Consider the following 19,826-nt stretch of genomic DNA (forward strand, 5'->3'; position numbering starts at 1 on the left):
TGCTGCTCTTTAAATTCCTGAAATTGCTATTTCACAAACCCTGCAGTGGCAAATTACGGGGACGTTGGAGGGTGACACAACACCGTAGTGATGTCACCTCTTCTAAGCTGACCTGCAAATAAATGACACCATGGGAATCCCCCTGAATTCTCCAGAATTTAGGACAATCCCCTTTGCCACAGTTCTTGTCCCTTGTTATCCTGCCTTTTGGGGTTTTTCCCCCTCCACTTGGGGCTCAGCCCTCTGGGGCCCTCTGCTCCCTCCCAGTGCTCCTGGCAGTGCTGGTTTGGTGACACCAGGGCAGCCTGCCCCAGCACAGGGATTATTGTCCCTGGCTAACGTGCCATGGGCTTAATCCTGTGTTCTGCAGGGGATAACTGCAGATATTGAGCACAGCAGGAGGAGGAATTGCCAGTGTGTGTGTGCAGACAGCAGCTCCTCCCCAGTTCATGGGTGTGAAATCAGTGCTGGGATGCTCCAGGGCCTGAGGGGAGCTGGGATGCTCCAGGAGATGGAGGGACAGGACACAGGGAATGGCTTCACACTGCCAGAGGGCAGGGATGGATGGGATATCAGGGAGAAATCCTTCCTGTGAGGGTGGGCAGGCCCTGGCACAGGTGCCCAGAGCAGCTGTGGCTGCCCCTGGATCCCTGGCAGTGCCCAAGGCCAGGCTGGACAGGACTTGGAGCAGCCTGGCACAGTGGAAGGTGTCCCTGCCATGGCAGGGGGTGGAATATGATCTTCAAGGTGTTTCCAGCCCAGAGCATTCCAGGATCATGCTTGGAGCAGTGTCCAGCTGCCAGAGCAGAGGTTGGAGTGCTCTGAGCCCCGAATGGGGCAGCCCTGAGGAGCCAGAGCCATCCCCATCTCCTGCAGTGCCTGTTGGGTGACACACTGGTGCTCCCATCCAGTTTTCCACAGGGAACACAAGCCAAGGGACAGATCCAGGCACACACAGGCTGTTTTGCACCCTCCTGATCTGTGTGCTGGAGTCAAAAAGAGAATTTTTGCATTAACTGTGCACCTTTCATCCTTCAAGTCTGAAGCTTGACTGGCAGATTTTAAGCAGGTGTAAGTGTCTGGGATAAAAATGATGGAATTAAATGGATAAGACACAACATTTCCACCCAGTCTGCTTCAGGAGTTAATTTACAAGTCAAATATCTCCAGAATTGGCTGTTGTACAGCCGTAATTTGTCTCTGAAAAGATGAATTAGTTGAGCATATGGGGAACAAATCCCTTTAGGGAAATCCATGGTGTTTGTGTTTTGGTAAAACAGCCAAGTGTTTGCAGCTTCAGGAATCACATCAGGGCCAGGTTGGATGGGGTTTGGAGTAACCTGGGATTGTGGAAGGTGTCCTGTGGAATGGAGTGGAGTGGGATGATTTTTAAAGTCCCTTCCAGCCCAAACCATCCCAGGATTCTATAATCTCTAAAATATTAAACAACAAACCAGAGCACATCATTTCTGAGGACATCAGTGCTCTGTGCCCACCCCCTGGGATCACACACCTGCAAATTGTCGTTTTTCCAGGGAGAAATCTGTGAAGAAACTCACTGCCCTCCCAGTCCCTCAGCCCCTCACGAAAATTACAGCAGCAGCCCCGGAGGCAGCCAAGGCAGGGGATAATCGGGAAGCAAGGAGGAAGGAACGGCAGACAAGGACTCCACCCAGGAGGTGAGAGATAGGGGGGGTGGAGTGAGGCTTGATCTCATGGCAGATCCAGCAAATCCCAGGTTTCTGTCTCCTGGAAGATCCAGCAAATCCCGGAGTGTTCAGGGAGAAATCCATCTCCTGGGGCAGGGAGAAAAGGGGAATGCTCCTGATTTGCCTTGAGTGGCTCCTGCCTGTGGAGGCTGGAGGGAGGATGGAGTGGCTGGAATACAGGAAATGTGGCAAAATCAGGGTGGGAGTGGGGAAAAAAAAGACATTTTTGAGAGCTGCTGCTTGTGAAGGTGGGGAAAAAGGAATGTGGGGGAGATCTGTTTGGTGCCACACGGATCTGTGTGGTGGAGGGTCAGCAGCTGACCCACGCTGGCCACAGGGATATCCCCAGCACAGAACATCATTCCCAGGGATATCCCCTGCACAGAACATCATTCCCAGGGATATCCCCCACCACAGAACATCATTCCCAGCACATAAACTGGGAGAAGTGGTGGAGGGGGCCGATCACCCTTCAGGGAGGGCTGGGCATCAGTCACAGGGTGCTGAGCAAATCTCTGCTTTTCTCCTGGGGTTTTCCTCCCCTCTCTCTCTTTGCCATTACGATTGTCACTGTGGGAGGGCTGTTTGCTGCCTTGCAGGAGGACCATCAGTGGCAGCATCAGTGGCAGTGCCAGCAGCTACAGCGGCTCCAGCTCCCGATCGAGGTCCTTGTCCCGGTCTCTCTCCAGATCTCATTCCAGATCATCCTCTGCCTCAGTCTCCCACTCTCCCTCCGGCTCAAGGAAATCCAGGTACAGCCCTGAGCCTTTGTGACCTTTATTTAACAGCAGGGGTTGTGGCTGTTGGTTTCTTGCAGTGGAAGCTCTCTGTAGCTCCAGCAGCACCAGCTGCAGGTGCCTGGGAGGCGGGACAAGCTTGGGTTTGTGTCACAGATCCCAAATCCTGAATTGTGATGGGAATACAGTGTTGGGGAGGGCATGGAGTGATAGAACAAGATATAATGGCCTTAAATTGACAGAGGGGATATTTCAATGGGATATTTGGGAAAAATGCTTCCCTGTGAGGGTGGGGAGGCCCTGGCTCAGGTTGCCCAGAGAAGCTGTGGCTGGCTCATCCCTGGAAGTGTCCGAGGCCAATTTGGACAGGACTTGGAGCAGCCTGCTCCTTTGGGAGGTGTTGAGGTTGGAACTGGGTGATCGTTAAGGTCCCTTGCAGCCCAAACCATTCCATGATTCCCTGATATTTCCCTTGTGGTTTATTCAAGGAAATAATCCTGTCATGTGTGTCCAAGTACCCATTTAAGCTAAATGGTGACCAGAACAACTCCTTCTGGCCAGGGTGATCCCACATCCTAATTAAACTACAAATGAACAGTTTCAGGCTATGGAGCTTGGCTCTCCTGAGCCTCTCCTACCTCTGGTTCCTGTCCTTAGGGAAGATGCTTGCCCTGTCAAGAGAGGTAGGTCAGAAAATCCCTAAAAGGCCCAGCTAATGATTTTTTCCCTTTGCTGGAAAAGTTGTAGGTCCAGTTCCTTTGTGTTTAGCCCCAAGTGAACAGTTCCAAGTCTGTTGGTCTGTGGGATGTGTAAACAACAAAATCCTTCCAGCAAAGAAAAACAAACCACTCTCGAGTCATTCCTTCAGGTTTTTTTCATCTCTTCACACAGAGGATTCCCTGAATCCTCCCAGGCAGAGCCTTGAAACCCAACACTTCCCTGGCACACGGGTGTTAGAGTAGCCCTGTGGTGTAAAACCAGTGGATGGAGCAGGATTTGGCTCTGAGCAGCTGCAAATTCCCATCTGTGAACCCTGTGGAACTCCGAGGTTCAACATCCGCGTTATTTTACGGAAATCCCGGCTTGTTTACTCCGTGCTTGTCACGTTCATCAGCTCAGCCTGGGGTGATGCAAGAGCTTCAGAGAGCACCAGGGCATGGATGGGAAATGTGAGCACACTGGGGCTGCCTGTGCTGCTCCTCTGGGAAGGGGGAAACGTGGCAAATGCACTGTGTGCCCACACCAGGCCAGCCTGGAGGAGTTCCTGGCTCATCCTGGCACCGTTGGAACAATCCATGAGACCTCTCAGAACTCGGCTCCTGGTGCCAGGGGTAGAGGCTGCAGAGGGTTGGTCCGTGCTGAAGCTGCCACAGCCCCTTCAGTCATCCCAATGCAGCTTCCAGCCAGGGAGCCTGGGCCCTGCTGGCAGAGCAGGGCGGTGTGGCCCGTGGAACAGGCTGGAGAGGCTGCCTGAATATTCATGGAGTGGGATGGTTTGGCTTGGAGAGGAGCTTGAAGCTCATCCAGTCCAACTCTCTGCCACCTTCCACTAGACTAGGTTGTTCCAACCCTGTCCAGCCTGGCTTGAACACTTCCTGGGATAGGCCCTGCTGGGAGATTTCCATCTTGGAGGCATCTCCCTGTCGTTATCAGTCGTGACAGTGCATGCGTGCCAGCAGCAGAAACCCTGCCAGGGAACCCTTGCCCTGAGCTGTAACACTGACCTGGATGTGCCAGTGCACTCCCTGCTTTCACTCCCTGTTTTCCTGGGCAAACAGTGACCTGTTTACACATTGCCTCAATCCTGGCTATAAATAATCATTACTTTCTAGGCCTGCACCCGACAGCTTTGGGGTTTTCATACCAGCAGCACCCCAGGACACACGGCCTTTGTGTGTCATTCCCTGCCGAGCTTCCCAACACCCAGCCACGCAGGGAAATGCAAAAAAGGCCTCGTTGCCTTCCTGGGTGTGATGAGCTGTGGGTTCTTGGCAGGTCCCTGAGCGTGAGCAGCGTCTCCTCCGTGTCCAGTGCCTCGTCCAGCAGCAGCTCCGTGCGCAGCGCCGACTCCGAGGACATGTACGCGGACCTGGCCAGCCCCGTGTCCTCGGCCAGCTCCCGCTCCCCCACCCCGGCCCAGCAGAAGAAAGGTACAGGCACCTGCTCTGCTGGGGGTGTATTCCTCCAGGGAGTCTTGGGAGAAGAAGGGAGGAGCAGGGATCCTTCCCTGGCAATTCTGTGGGCTCCAGGAAAATCCTTGAGCAGAGATCCTGGGGAGAAGGGAGGCTGTGGAGCAAATTTAGATCCACATCCTTCCATCCCTGTGCCTCTGGTTGTCTCATCCCTTTTCCTGCCTGGCAGTTCTTCCTCTCCCATTCTCTTTCACCCTTGGAAGGTGATGTAAATCTGGACAACTCCAGTATCACTTTGCTCTTCCTCTGCTCGTTCCAGACCATGGCAGTCTGTGGCAAAAGCCTTTTGTTCTTTGTCTTTTCTGTTGCTCTCTGGAAATGCTGGTTTCCTGAATCCCTTAACCTGGTGTCCACAAGCTGTGCTAACTGCTGTGGGCTTTTCCATCCCTGCAGCAGCGTCCTCTTGCCCAAAGGGAGAGCAGGCAACAGGAACCATTCCCTAGTGACCACTTGTGCCCTCTGCTTTCAACAGGAAAGTCAAAAAAAGAAGACAGTGCTAAAGAGGAGAAGAGGAAACGGGATGTGCCTGCTCAGCTCCTGAAATCAGCCAAGCCCACCCCAGGAAGCAAATCCCAGCAGCTGCCCCAGGGCCAGCAGCCCTCGGCCCCCCAGGCACAGCAGGGCAGCTTCAGCGGGCACAAGGAGATCAAACTGACGCTCCTGAACAAGGTGGGAATGAATCCCTGGAGGCTGGGATTCCCTGCCCCTGGGGGCCTGAGGGGGATGGATGCTGGTAGGAGGGGGATGGATCCCAGCTGGAGTGAAAGGGATGGATCCCAGGAGGAGGGGGATGGATCCCTGCTGGAGTGAAAGGGATGGATCCCAGGAGGAGGGGGATGGATCCCAGCTGGAGTGAAAGGGATGGATCCCTGCTGGAGTGAAAGGGATGGATCCTGGCAGGAGGGGAGCTCCAGGCTTGGCTCTGTTGGGATGAGCTCAGCCAGGAAGGTCTGGGGCTGGCTTGGAGGGCAGCACACAGAACCAGTCTGGCAGCACACACCCTGTGGTGGCTTCACTTTGGGGCTGTGTTAGCGGCTTCCCTGGGGCACATTCCTGCTGCAGCTTCCAGGCTCTTCCCCGCTTGCTCGAAGGTCCCGGTGTGCAGGGACCTTTCCCCTGGGAGATGCTCTGGGAGCGCTTCCTGTGCCACACCAGGGAACAGCAGGCACACAGGGCAGAGGGACAAGGGGCAGGGCAGCTCCTGGGGTGCCCAGCTGGGCTCTCCCCCTCTCCTCTGCTCCCGCTGCCCCGGCTGGAGCCTCGGCGCAGATGCCAGCCCGTGTGGGGGAGTTGGGCCTCGTGGGGTTTGCTGCTGGGGCAGGGTGTTGGCCCCATCACGTGGGCAGGTTCCTGTTTTTGATATTTTGCTCTGCCAGCCCAAATTCCCCGGCGCAGTCTGAGGCTGCAGATTTCTCTACTTCCCTGTGCTCTGACGTGAGGAGGCTTTATCAGAGGCAGGAAGCTGCTCCGGAGGGAGGAGTGTGCAGTGACACATGACAGCCTGGAAAAGGCACGGCTCCACATGCCTCCTTCACATCTGCTATCCTTGGTGCTGCTGGGCAAAAAAACATCCCAGAAAGCTGCTGTTTTCCTGTTGCTGTTCTGAAATTAGCACAGCCTTAACCCTGGTGCAGGGGGGTGTTGCTGTTGGCTCCTGGTGGTTGGGAATTAGGTGGATTTGGGGATGGCTGGGACTGGTGTGTGCAGAGTTTATTGGGAAAGGTGTTTGCAGCACATCCCAGGGAAAGGCTGTGCCTGTTTCCCTCTGCAGAGGGAAGTGGCTGCTCAGCTCCATTGTTTTAATTCCATTGCAGGCAGCTGACAAAGGAAGCAGGAAGAGATATGAGCCAGCAGACAAAGAGAGGCCAAGCTCTCCTCCAGCCAAACGGGCCAACCTGTCACCTGACAGAGGTGAGGCATCCTCCAGCCCAGGCTCTGCTTTCCAACAGCTGGAAAGATCCACTGCAGTCATCCCAAAACCTCACAGTGACGTTGCCACCAGATAAAGGGGGGGTATGGACCATCCTGCTGCAAAAACACAGCAGAGCTGAGGCCCTGGGCAGGCCAGTGCCAGCCTTGTCACACTGTCCCAGGGGCACATTGTGCCCAGTGTGCCTCCTGTAAGGCCTGTCCAAAAAAACAAGCCCTTGGCTTTGAAGACACGGAGTTCTCACTTCCACATCCACCCCACAGCCTCCTGCTCACTGCTGCTGGCCTTGGATGTGGCTGTGGAGAACTGGTTTAGTTTGGAAATTAGGAAATATTTTTTTCCCAGAAAGGAACAGACCGTCAGGGAGGGAGTCCCCATCCCTGCAGGTGTTCCAAAAACGTGTGGATGTGGCACCTGGGGACAGGGTTAGTGGTGACCATGGTGGTGCTGGGCTACAGGTTGGGTTGGATGATCCTGAAGATCACTCCAAGCCTCAGCCACCCCAGGACTGTGAGTCACAGGAGTTTCCTTTGGTGCATCCCGGAGTTTTCCCGGGACAGCTGTCCCTGCCAGCCAGGCTGGTGCTTCGAAAGGCTGGGCTGGAGGGAGGGATGCAATCAACCCCTGCCTGCATCAGCCAGCCTGGGACATGGGCTGATTGCCCCACCTCTGGGTGACACAACCCGCTCTGCCCTGGATGTTTAGAAAGACCTGGGCTTTCCAAGTGTTCTCCTGGGCCTCAATCCTCCCCAGCAGCAGGAGCAGCTCGGGAAACCGAGCTGGCAGCCACAGACAGGGCCCTCAGTGCCACCCTCCAGCCTTGGCTGTGGCTGCCAGGAGGCAGAGGGAGTGGGGGCAGAGTTGGCAGCCAGAGGTGGCTGCTGGTGACGTCGGAACTGCCACGTGATGTTGTTTTCCCTGGTGGCTCAGCTGTAGGTGGATCTTGTTGACTCTGGGTGCCAGCCAGCAGAAGGTCTGTGCTAATAACCTGCAACGTTCACCTCCTGCCAGGGCAGCCTGCAAGGGACTGCCCGAGGTTGAAGTTCACTGGGGTCTGGTTCACACACGAGGGGCAGGGCCAGGCCAGCACGCTTTCTAGAGAGACACTGGTGTCATCCCCTGCTTTCTGTCAAAAAGCAAATTCTTGAGCTGCAGCAGATCGTAGAAGCACAGATTAATTTGGGCTGGAAGGGACCAAAGAGCCAGGGACACCTTCCACTACCCCAGGTTGCTCTGAGCCCCATCCAGCCTGGCCTTGGACACCTGCAGGGATGAGGAGTCCCAGCCATGGAGCCCCAAATCCAATGGCAAAGGTGCCCTTGGCTGAGTTGGGACTGAGCCCCTCGGCATCCCAGCACCAAAACTGCTCAGTGCTGGTGGCTGAGTGTGTCAGCTGCTCTGTGAGCTGCACCTGTGGGCTGAGGCTGTCCCAGTGTCCATCCTCAGGAGCAGAGGGATGCCCTGGCACACGCAGGGGCTGCTGCCACGAGGGACTGGGCACCTCTGCTCCAGCTGAGGTCACAGCAGGGCAGCAGCTGCACAGGCTGCCTTCCAGGTGGAATTCCCTCTCTGTTCCTGGGATAGCCCAGCTGCTCCCCAGCATCCCTGGGTGCCCAGGGCAGCTCTCTTGGGGCAGGGCCTGGCAGCTGAGCCGTGCTGAACAAACACGAGGGTGCTGCTGCCTCGGGGGAGGCCCCGCTGGCTCCGAAAGCAGCAGAGCTGCCCTCACCTGTCACTGCTGGAGCCAGTACACCCTGTGACCCGCCAGGGCAGAGCCAGCAGCTCTGCAGGCACAAAATGCCACGGCAAGAGCCTCACTCCATCAGCTGGAGGGTGAGGAAGGGCTGGTGGAAGGTGGTGTGTACAGGAGACCGCGGGGCACAGCCCTGCCTGGCGTCTCCGCTCCCCCAGAGGTGCAGGGGGCTCACAGTGAGGCTTTTCCAGCTGCTGCTGGACTTGGAATTTTTTTTGGCACGATGTGGTCAGTCGGTGCAGGCTAGGGGGTGGCCTGTTCCTTGGTGCCAAGCAGGAAAATGAAGGAATGTCCTTTTGCTCTCCCCCAGGCTCTCGCGATAGGAAGGCGACCGGGAGACTCTCGTCCCCCAAGCAGGAGCGGCAGCGGGGCCAGAACCCAAAAGCTTCCCCTGCACAGGCAGACAGGTGAGTGCTGCTGCTTCTGCCTCACAGCCCCCCAGGGCCTGCAGCCCTGCTCCTCCAGGGCTCCAGCCCCTCTCCCAGGCTGTCCCAGGCTGTCCCAGGCTGGCAGCTGCAGTTCCTGTGGAGCGCAGCGCGAGGAAGGACGCGGAGCTGCCTGGGCAGGTGCCAGGGGTGCCAGGGCTTCCTGCAGAGCCTCCAGCTGGGCCATTCCAGCTGGGAGAAGAGCAGGAGCACCAGGAGCCAAGTGGGTCAGGAGTGAGCTCAGCCAGTGCCTCTGCAGCTTGTTAGCACAGTGTTAATGAGCACCAGAGTGCAGCCCCTGGCCAGCTCCTGGTTCCAGTGCCTCATTCCGCTTTTCCCAGCCTGGCACACCCTCAGCTGCTCCCTTTGCCAGCTGAGGCATATTCAGATGTGTCCCCTGCATGGGACAGAGCAGTGACAGCCCTGCCTTTGCACCTTCCATCCATGCAGGTGCCAGGTGAGCAGCTCAGCCAAATTCCTGGCAGGTTGTGCCTGCTGCAGCGCTGGGAATGTCCCAGGGCAGGGCTGGATGTGCGACTCTGGGGGCTGCGGATCCTCTCCGAGGATCTCTGGGGGCAACACCACAGGGAAGGGGCTGAAGGGTTTGGGATTGAGGGGTGCTCCAGGGCTGCTCTCCCCTCTGGGGCTCACAGGGAGCTGCTCACTGCAGCCACGAGCTGGCACTGAGTTTAATCCTGGGAATTTGGGAATCCCGATGGAATGGCTGTTTTTTACTGTTCAAGCCAGTTTTCAACCCAAGGCCTCCTCCTGTCTCCAGCCTCTTTTATCCCACCTACTCCTGGAGCCATGTGTTAGATGTGGCACTTCCTGGTGTTTTAGTTCAGCTCAGAAATTAGGGAGAAATCCTTCCCTGTGAGGGTGGGCAGGCCCTGGATCCCTGAGCTCTGGCTGCCCCTGGATCCCTGGCAGTGCCCAAGGCCAGGCTGGAGCAACCCTGGGTACTGAAAAGGGTTCCTGCCTATGGAAAGAGATGGAATTTGTGTGGGAAAGTTGTGTTCGAGGGTCTCAGGGTGAGGGAAGAGATGAGAATCTTGACTCCATGTGTCAGAAAACTGATTTATATTATATTATATTATATTATAGTATAGTATATTATATTATACTGCTGTACTAAAGCTATACAAAAAAGAACAGAGAGAAAGGATCCATCAGAGAGTTAGAAAGAAAAGGAATGTTATGGATAACAAAATCTTGTGACTGCTCAGAGCCTCGACACAGGTGGCTGTCACTGGTCACCAAGCAAAAACAATTCCACGTGCTGGGTAAACAATGCTCCAAATCACATTCCACAGCAGCAAAACACGGAGAAGCTGAAGCCTCCCAGCTTCTCAGGAGAAAAGATCCTGGCAAAAGGACTTTTCATAAAATATCTCTGGGACAGGAAAGCACCTTAAAACGGCAATTCCGGCGCGGCCAGCGGGGCTCGCTCCTCGGGGACATCCCCAGCTCCTGTCACTGCTCCCTCTCTGTCCCGCAGGAAACGCCAGCTGTCCCCTCAGTCCAAGAGCTCCAGCAAAGTCACCAGCGTGCCGGGCAAGGGCGCGGAGCCGGGCGCCGCCGCCGCCAAGGGCGGCAAGTCCAGCACGCTGTCGCGGCGGGAGGAGCTCCTGAAGCAGCTCAAGGCCGTGGAGGACGCCATCGCCCGCAAACGCGCCAAGATCCCGGGAAAAGTATAGTGGGGCCGCGGCCCGCAGTGACTGCCGGTGTTTTTATCGCAAAGAGCCGCGCTTGCGGCCGCTTTGGGGTTTTGCAGTTCCTCCTCTTCGTTTTGGCCGCGGTTCTTTTTAACAAAAAAACAAAAAAAAAACCACAAACCTACCCATCCACACACACACACACACAAAAAAAAAATCCAGAAAAATTAAGGAAGTTTTTGTCCGGCTCCACGAGCGGCTCCGGGAGGGCTCCGGGGCCTGGAAATTGTGCACAGAGGACTCCAGCCCCGTGGGGTGCTCCCGGCTCTCCTGTGTCCCCTCTCCTCTCTGCTAGGCTCGAGTTGTATTCTCCTAGTTAGCCCTGCTGTGTGTTGAGTGTCTTCAGCAATGCAGTTCTAGTCCCGTGTGCCGAGAGAGCCGAAAACTGCTGTGAACTGCTGGCAGCACCCCTCCTCCCCCAGGAAAAATATATATATATATATATTTCTGCCTCAGTCCCCTCGGAGTGACCTGTCGTTTCTTTGGAGCAGGGGGTCGGTTCCGTTGAATTCCCAGGAGCCCTGCAGGTGTTGTGGGCGTGTCCGTCTGCCAGGAGGGTCCTTCTTCCTTTGGTTTTCCTTTTTTTTTTTTTTTTTTTTTTTTTTGTTTTTTTTTTTTTTTTTTTTTTTTTTTTTTTTTTTTTTTTTTTTTTTTTTTTTTTTTTTTGGAGGGATCTCCCTGAAATAAAATATTTTGATAACCAATTTTACCTTTTCCTGCTTTTCTCTGCATCACCTTGCAGGGGGGGGGGGGGGCGTGGGGGGGGGGGGGGGGGTCTGTACCCCTCACTTTGGGGGTTTTTGGGGCATGAGCAGCTCCGTGGAGCTGGAAAAGCTCCTCTGATTCCTGGGGGAGCACCCAGTGTGAAACCAGTGCATTTCTGCTGTGTAACTGGGGGGTTCTGCAGCTTCTGCCCTGCCTGGCGCCATTGAGGGGTTCCTCTGATAAATCCCCCTAATTTAGGGAGCAGTGTTTGGGCTCCCTGAGGGTCCCGGTGGATTTCCCAGGCTCCTTGTTCCCAGTATGGAACCAGTGTCCTACTGGTGTGAAATGTCACTGGGGGGTACATCTGGGGTACCTCTGCTGGACCTGTCTCATTCAGAGAACAACTTTTGGGGTCCCTGGGATTTCCCATCCCCTGGAATTTCCCATCCCCTGGAATTTCCCACCCTCCAGCCCCGCTCCTTGCTCCCAGCAATAAGGAAAAGAAGAAACCAATGTCCCTCTGGAGCTGCTGGAGGCCACGGGGCCATCCCGGAGGGGTGATGGCAGCCCTCGAGCCCTTCCCAGCGTTGCCCAATTCGGGATTTCTGCCCGGGAATGCCACGGTGATCTCACGGTGCCGGTGACGCAACAGGGGCACGGCCTGGGGGATGCCCGTCCCGGTGTCACCGGGACACCCCTTCCCACCTCCCTGCCCAAATTCTGGAGCTCTGAGGCGCCCGTGCTCCCGGCCGGCACACGTGGAGTGCAGGAGGAAGTGGCGGCGCGGAGCGGGGAGGAGGAAGGAGCGTGCTGGAGTTTCCAGGTGTGTGCACATCACCTGCCCGGCCCTATAAAAAGGCGGCGGCGGCGGCGGCGCTGCCACTCGGCCGCCTCATCCCCGGGGCTGCGCTTCCCGAGGGTCCCCCCGAGCTTTTCCCCAAATTTGGGCGTGTTCCCTGCACCTCCCTCGCCCCCCCCAAATCTTGGCGTGGTCCCTCGACGGCTGGCTGATGGTAACGTGGGGTTTGGGGGATGTTGGGGGTGAGGGGGGAAAGTGGGGCTGGCAGGGAGAGGGGGGTGCGTGTCATGTGTGGGGTTCAGTGTGTGTTACCATGTGCACAGCTCTGTGTGTGTGTGTGTGTGTTCGTTACATGTGTCATGTGTGGGGTGTAGTGTGTGTGTTCCAATGTGCACAGCTCTCTGTGTGTGTGTTCATTACATGTGTCATGTGTCATGTGTGGGGTTCAGTGTGTGTGTTACATGTGCACAGCTCTGTGTGTGAGTGTTTATTGTGTGTGTGTTCATTACATGTGTTACATGTCATGTCTGGGGTTTAATGTGTGTGTTACACACCTTGGGCACAGCTCTCTGTGTGTTCATTGTGTGTGTGTTCATTACATGTGTCATGTATGGGGTGTAGTGTGTGTGTTACCATGTGCACAGCTCTCTCTGTGTGTATGTGTGTTCATTATATGTGTTACATGTCATGTGTGGGGTTCAGTGTGTGTGTTACATGTGCACAGCTCTGTGTGTGAGTGTTTATTGTGTGTGTGTTCATTACATGTGTTACATGTCATGTCTGGGGTTTAATGTGTGTGTTACACACCTTGGGCACAGCTCTCTGTGTGTTCATTGTGTGTGTGTTCATTATATGTGTTATATATCATGTGTGAGGTTCTCTGTGTGTTTCATGTGTGTATTATATATGTGCACAGCTCTGTGTGTGTGTTACCTGTCGTGTTCAGGGTTCTGTGCATTTTATGTCCGTGTTATGTGTGTGCACAGCTCTCTGTGTGTTTATTATATGTGTTATATGTCATGTGCACAGCTCTCTGTGTATGTGTGTGTGTGTTCATTACATGTGTCATGTGTGGGGTGTAGTGTGTGTTACCATGTGCACAGCTCTGTGTGCTTTTATTACACATGTGTGTGTTACACACCATGTGCAGGGCTCTGTGTGAGTGTTTATTGTGTGTGTGTTAATTACATGTGCTACATGTCATGTGTGGGGTTCTCTGAGTGTTTGATGGTTCTCTGAGTGTTATGTGTGTGCACAGCTCTGTGTGTGTTAAATGTGTGTGTGTTCATTATATGTGTTATATGTCATGTGCACAGCTCTGTGTGTTTTTATTACACACGTGTGTGTTACACACCGTGTGCAGGGCTCTGTGTGTGTTAATTATGTGTGTGTGTGTGTTCATTACATGTGTTACCTGTCACGTGTGGGGTTCTCTGTTTCATGTGTGTGTTATGTATGTGCACAGCTCTGTGTGTGTGTGTTACCTGTCACATGCAGGGTTCTGTGTTTTATGTGTGGTTTACACACCATGTGTCTTACACACCATTTGCAGGGTTCTCTGTGTGCATGTTTTATGTGTGTGTTATATATGCACAGTGTGTATTTTCACTTTATTACCTCTTTGTGTGTGTGTGTGTGTGTGTGTGTGTGTGTGTGTGTGTGTGTGTTACCTGTCATGCAGAGTTCTCTGTGTGTGAGTTTTATGTGTGTTACACCGCATGTGTGGGGCTCTCCATATTTTATATGTATGTGTATTTTATGTGTGTGTATTTATTGTGTGTGTGTGTTTATATCTGTGCGTGTAACACGCCGTGTGCAGGGCTCTGTGTGTGTGTGTTAATTATGTGAGTGTGTGTTAATTATGTGCGCGTTAATTATGTGAGTGTGTTTATTCTATGTGTCACATGTCAGCCTGCACAGCGCTGTGTGAGTTTTTGTCACAGGTGTGAGTTACCTGTCATGCACAGTTCTGTGAGTGTGTTACACACCTGTGTGATTTTATGTGTGTGTTACACACCCTGTGCAGGCTCTGTGTGCATTTTTGTGTGTGTTACACACTCTGTGTGTATTTTATGTGTGTGTTACACACCTGTGTGTATTTTATGCATGTGTTGCACACCCTGTGCAGGCTCTGTGTGTATTTTATGTGTTTTACACACCCTGTATGATTTTATGTGTGTGTTACACACCTGTGTGTATTTTATGTGTGTTTTACGCACCCTGTATGATTTTATGTGTGTTTTACACACCCTGTGTGATTTTATGTGTGTGTTACACACCCTGTGCAGGCTCTGTGTGCATTTTATGTGTGTGTTACACACTATATGCACAGCTCTGCCAGTGTGTGTTAATTATGTATGTGTGTGTTTATTATATGTGCTGCATGTCATGTGCACAGCTCTGTGTGTGTGTTTTTATCATGTGTGTGTGTTTTTATTACATGTGGGTGTCTTACACACCCTGTGCAGGGCTCTGTGTGTGTATATCTATATTTATATATATTTTATATGTATATATATATATATTTATTTATTTATTTTTATATATATTTATATATATTTATTTCCTTGGCAGCGCTCTGTGTGTGTGTGTGCACTGCTGTGTCTGTCTGTATTTATATCTATTTTTATATTTATACCTATTTTTATCCATTTATAAGTGTATATATGTTTTTAATCCCACGCTCCAGGGCAGCCCTGCACTCACAGAGGGATCCAGGTGTCCCTGTCCCCTCTGCGTGTGCTCTGCCAACACCCACATTTTTATTTATTACTGCAGGGACCATATTTACTATTCAGTTATATTCAAATTTATGTTATCTATAGTCCATTCTATGTTATTTTTATTTTTTTATTTTAATTTTCTATTTTATTTTCAATTTCTATGTGGATTTCTACTCTCTGTTTCTTTGCTTTATCCTTTCCTTTATATTATCTATTCCTTTATATATTTATTTACTATAGTAAATATAGTAATGGTTATTTTATATACTTAATTATTTTAAATATTGAAGTATATAAATTGATATATTTCTATTTATATGTATTTCTAATTTCTTTCCTATATTTCCCTTTATTTTTATTTATTAATATTATATGTATTTCTAATTTTTTTTAAATTTCTTTCATCCCTGTCCCCTCTGCGTGTGCTCTGCCAACACCCACATTTTTATTTATTACTGCAGGGACCATATTTACTATTCAGTTATATTCAAATTTATGTTATCTATAGTCCATTCTATGTTATTTTTATTTTTTTATTTTAATTTTCTATTTTATTTTCAATTTCTATGTGGATTTCTACTCTCTGTTTCTTTGCTTTATCCTTTCCTTTATATTATCTATTCCTTTATATATTTATTTACTTATTTATAGTAAATAGTTATAGTAATGATTATTTTATATACTTAAATTTTTTAAATATTGAAGTATATAAATTGATATATTTCTATTTATATGTATTTCTAATTTCTTTCCTATATTTCCCTTTATTTTTATTTATTAATATTATATGTATTTCTAATTTTTTTTTAATTTCTTTCCATTATTTTTTCTTTCCATTATTTATTCTGCTCACCGGGGTTGTTTGTCCTTCCTGCAATATTCCCCTCACACACACAGGGGTGTTTTCTGTGTCCGTGTGGGTGTGAGTGCCCAGGATCAGCTGCAGGTGTGTGCACGGAGATTTCCTGCTCCTGCAGGGGCAGGGCGTGCAGACTGTGCCAGACACATGCACATAAACATGTACATAAACATGTACATAAACATGTACATAAACATGTACATCTATTTTACATCAAAATAAAAATACAAATACATATACAACTGTATATAAACATATATAATATACATAAATATGTACATCTATTTCTACATCAAAATAAAAATACAAATACATATACAACTGTATATAAACATATATACATGTATATAAATATGTACATATATTTTTACATAAATATAAAAATACAAATAAATATACAACTTTATATAAACATATATACATGTATATATATATGTACATATATTTTTACATAAATATAAAAATATAAATTAATATAAACCAATATATAAACATATGTACATGTATATATAAATACAAAAAATATATTTATATGTATACATGTATACTGAGCTATGTGTACATCTAAAAATATATAAATTTTAAAAATATAAATAAATATAAAAATATACATATATATATAATGTATAGGTATATATGTATACTGTGCTTTATACCCATATAAAATATATAAATAAAGATTAAAATATACACACACATATAATGTATATGTATATATGGAAACTGTGCTTTATATTGATATATATACACATATGCATATACATCATATATACACAAAATAATAAAATACAATATTGTAATATATATGTATATATCCAATACATAATATATAATGGATACATATATAATTTATAATATATAATTTCTTAATATATGGATATATCCATGCGCTAGACGATACAGATAGAAATATTTGCATAGCTAGTTATATTGATATATTGATATATAGATATAGAGAGACATAAATATAGATAGATCTAGATACAGATAGAAATGGATAGATAGATATAGATATAAATATAAATATATATATATACAGATAGATAAAAATAGATATAGATAGAAATATTTGCATAGCTAGTTATATTGATATATTGATATATAGATATTGAGAGGTATAAATATAGATAGATCTAGATAAATATAGAAATGGATAGAGAGATAGGTATAGATATAAATAGATATATAGACAGATGGAGATAGATAGAAATAGATAGAGATAGAGATAGAAATATTTACATAGCTAGTTATATTGATATATAGATATAGAGAGATATAAATATAGATAGATCTAGATAGAAATAGCTAGCTATATTCATATACTGATATATAGGTAGATATAAATATATAGATACACTGATATAGACAGATAAAGAGAGATACAGATATATAAATATGTAGATAGGGACACGCAGAGACAGAGCTGCAGAGATCCCTAGGTACAGATAAAAATGTATAGCTGCTCTACAGACCTGGAGAGCCATATAGATATGGAGATTATACATTCACAGAGACGTAGAGGAATAGAGGAATAGCTAATGGACGGCTAATAATGGCTAATAATGGCTAATAATGGCTAATAATAGCTGAGGGATGGATGATGGACAGGTGGTAGCTGCAGACACACAGCTGGCCAGGCCCGGGGCCGTGTGGCTGCACACGCACATTGCCTGTTCCCGTGGTGTCACTGTGCCGTGTGTGCCTGTCCCTTTGGGTGTCACTGTCCCGTGTGTGCCTGTGCCCTCGGTGTCACTGTCACTGTCCCGTGTGTGCCTGTCCCCTCGGTGTCAGCGATGCTCTGGCTGTGTGTGCCTGTCCCTGCGGTGTCACTGTCACTGTCCCGTGTGTGCCTGTCCCCCCGGTGTCACTGTCATTGTGCTGTGTGCGCCTGTCCCCTCGGTGTCACTGTCACTGTGCTGTGTGTGCCTGTGCCCCCGGTGTCACTGTCACTGTGCCGTGTGTGCCTGTCCCCTCGGTGTCACTGTCACTGTCCCGTGTGGGCCTGTCCCCTCGGTGTCACTGTCACTGTGCTGTGTGTGCCTGTCCCCACGGTGTCACTGTCCTGTGTGTGCCTGTCCCCTCGGTGTCACTGTCACTGTCCTGTGTGTGCCTGTCCCTTTGGGTGTCCCTGTCACTGTGCTGTGTGTGCCTGTCCCCTCGGTGTCACTGTCACTGTGCTGTGTGTGCCTGTGCCCCCGGTGTCACTGTCACTGTGCCGTGTGTGCCTGTCCCCGCGGTGTCCCTGACGCTGTGCTGTGTGTCCCTGTCCCCTCGGTGTCCCTTTCACTGTCCCTGGTGTGCCTGTCCCCGCGGTGTCCCTGACGCTGTGCTGTGTGTCCCTGTCCCCTCGGTGTCCCTTTCACTGTCCCTGGTGTGCCTGTCCCCGCGGTGTCCCTGACGCTGTGCTGTGTGTCCCTGTCCCCTCGGTGTCCCTTTCACTGTCCCTGGTGTGCCTGTCCCCGCGGTGTCCCTGACGCTGTGCTGTGTGTCCCTGTCCCCTCGGTGTCCCTTTCACTGTCCCTGGTGTGCCTGTCCCCGCGGTGTCCCTGACGCTGTGCTGTGTGTCCCTGTCCCCTCGGTGTCCCTGTCACTGTCCCGTGTGTGCCTGTCCCCGCGGTGTCCCTGACGCTGTGCTGTCCCCCCAGGTGTGGCTGGCTGCCCTGGCCCTGCTGGCAGCCCTGGGGCAGTGCCGGGGGCTGCGGCGCGCCGGGGGCGGCTCGGGCCACTCTGCCGTGCGCTGCTACAGCGGGGCCGAGCTGGGGGACGAGGCTCCCGCCCAGCTGCTGGGCCGCCGCCTGCGCTGGGCCCGGCACGTCCCGGTGCAGCTGGTACCGCGGCTGGAGCGGCCCGAGCCCGGCGGGGCCCCCGCCCGCCTGCCCCGCGCTGCCGCTGCGCGCCGGGCTCCGCGGCGAGCCCCACGAGCGCTCCATCTCGCCGTGGCGCTACCGGTGAGTGCCCCCGCAGCCCCGCACCGAGCATCCCCTCCCCACCTCGCCCCTGGGCCGGCCCGGCCGCCGAGAGCCGCTGGCACAAGGGAAAGGTGTCGCCGTGTCCCCCGCAGCATCGACGAGGACGAGAACCGCTACCCGCGCAAGCTGGCCTTCGCCGAGTGCCTGTGCAGCGGCTGCGTGGACGTGAAAACCGGCCGGGAGACCACGTCGCTCAACTCGGTGACCATCCAGCAGACCATGCTGGTGCTGCGGCGCAAGCCGTGCCCGCGGCCCGCGGCGCCGGGGCTGGTGGCGCTGGAGGTGGATTACATCCGAGTGCCCGTGGGCTGCACCTGCGTCCTGCCCCGCACGGCGCGCTGAGCCCGCCCCGGGCACCGTGCCACCCCGCCCGTGCTTGTTTTAGAGCACCCGACCCCGCCGGGGCGTCCCCTCCCTGGTTATTTATGAGTTATTTATAAGCCTTGCTGCCGGGGGGCTTTTTGTACCCTCTATTTATTGCTGACCCCCACCACCCCGCCCCAGCCGCGGCTGTGACTGCGGGGCCAGCATCGCCCCACGGCCAGACGCTGTGAGTGCTGCACTCGCTGGTTATTTATTCCCCCAAAAAGGTATTTATTGTCTCCTGCCTAGTGCTATTTAATGCTGCAAATAAAAGCCAACAACTCCTGGCACAGCCCTCGCTCTGTTCCCAGCCAGGGCGTTGGGATGTGGGGAATTGGGGCACAGGGACAGAGGCACATCCACGGGCAGTGCCAGCTGTGGGACACCCCTGAGCCCCTGCACGGTGGGCAGAGCACCAGTGCAGCAGGGCACGATGAACTGGGAGGTGCTGGGAGGGCGGCAGGGCACGGGGGTGCCCCACACCGCCAGCCCGGGGGGGACCCAGCCCTGGCACCCCGACACCCACACCTTTCCCACGGCTCTGCCCCCGGGCACCACATCCCACGGAGCCGGTGCCACCTGCCAGGGCCACTCCACCTGTGCTGGCAGCACCTCGGGGGACCCTGGGCCACCTGCAGCCCCTCAGGGGGCAGGGTCTGTGTGGGGAGGGGGCAGAAGGGGCCTGGAGCAGCTGCTGATCCCAGTGGGATCCAGGATTTGGCACCCACATCACACCGGGGAACTTGCAGCAGCCACCAGTGGCACTGGGAAGGGAAATGCTCCCCACATTCCCTGCTGGGGGTTATCCCAGGTTTTGGGGGCTCCTTTGGGACTCGCTGTGCAGCTCCAGTGTGGGGCCCTCCCAGTTCCTCCCCACTGCTGGCTCCACAAGGATTTTGGGAGAGGACCCTGCCATGACCATACTCTGCACATCCACATCCTGGATC

The 19,826-nt window shown here is 51.9% G+C and overlaps 2 protein-coding genes across 4 annotated transcripts in view; both read left to right on the forward strand.

Annotated features, from left to right (window-relative positions):
• Nucleotides 1-10,607, forward strand: part of ZC3H18 (zinc finger CCCH-type containing 18) — a 44,753-nt gene extending 34,146 nt beyond the window's left edge. For all 3 annotated transcript variants that reach the window (XM_041400775.1, XM_041400774.1, XM_041400776.1), the window contains 7 exons: nucleotides 1,536-1,679; nucleotides 2,309-2,461; nucleotides 4,442-4,596; nucleotides 5,111-5,307; nucleotides 6,453-6,549; nucleotides 8,632-8,728; nucleotides 10,245-10,607. In XM_041400775.1, the coding sequence (XP_041256709.1) occupies nucleotides 1,536-1,679; nucleotides 2,309-2,461; nucleotides 4,442-4,596; nucleotides 5,111-5,307; nucleotides 6,453-6,549; nucleotides 8,632-8,728; nucleotides 10,245-10,443 (1,042 nt within the window). In that variant the 3' untranslated portion in view covers nucleotides 10,444-10,607. The remainder of the gene's footprint in view (nucleotides 1-1,535; nucleotides 1,680-2,308; nucleotides 2,462-4,441; nucleotides 4,597-5,110; nucleotides 5,308-6,452; nucleotides 6,550-8,631; nucleotides 8,729-10,244) is intronic.
• A 6,533-nt stretch (nucleotides 10,608-17,140) lies between these two features.
• IL17C (interleukin 17C) lies at nucleotides 17,141-19,806 on the forward strand. Its single transcript, XM_041400873.1, is given in 4 exon segments — nucleotides 17,141-17,236; nucleotides 18,193-18,398; nucleotides 18,400-18,495; nucleotides 18,609-19,806. Coding segments are annotated over 4 exon segments (648 nt in total). The 3' UTR covers nucleotides 18,859-19,806.
• Nucleotides 19,807-19,826: the final 20 nt, after the last annotated feature.

Source organism: Onychostruthus taczanowskii, unplaced genomic scaffold (assembly GCF_017590055.1).
Source record: "Onychostruthus taczanowskii isolate IOZ18803 unplaced genomic scaffold, ASM1759005v1 scaffold18, whole genome shotgun sequence".
In the NCBI taxonomy this organism is placed as follows: domain Eukaryota; kingdom Metazoa; phylum Chordata; class Aves; order Passeriformes; family Passeridae; genus Onychostruthus; species Onychostruthus taczanowskii.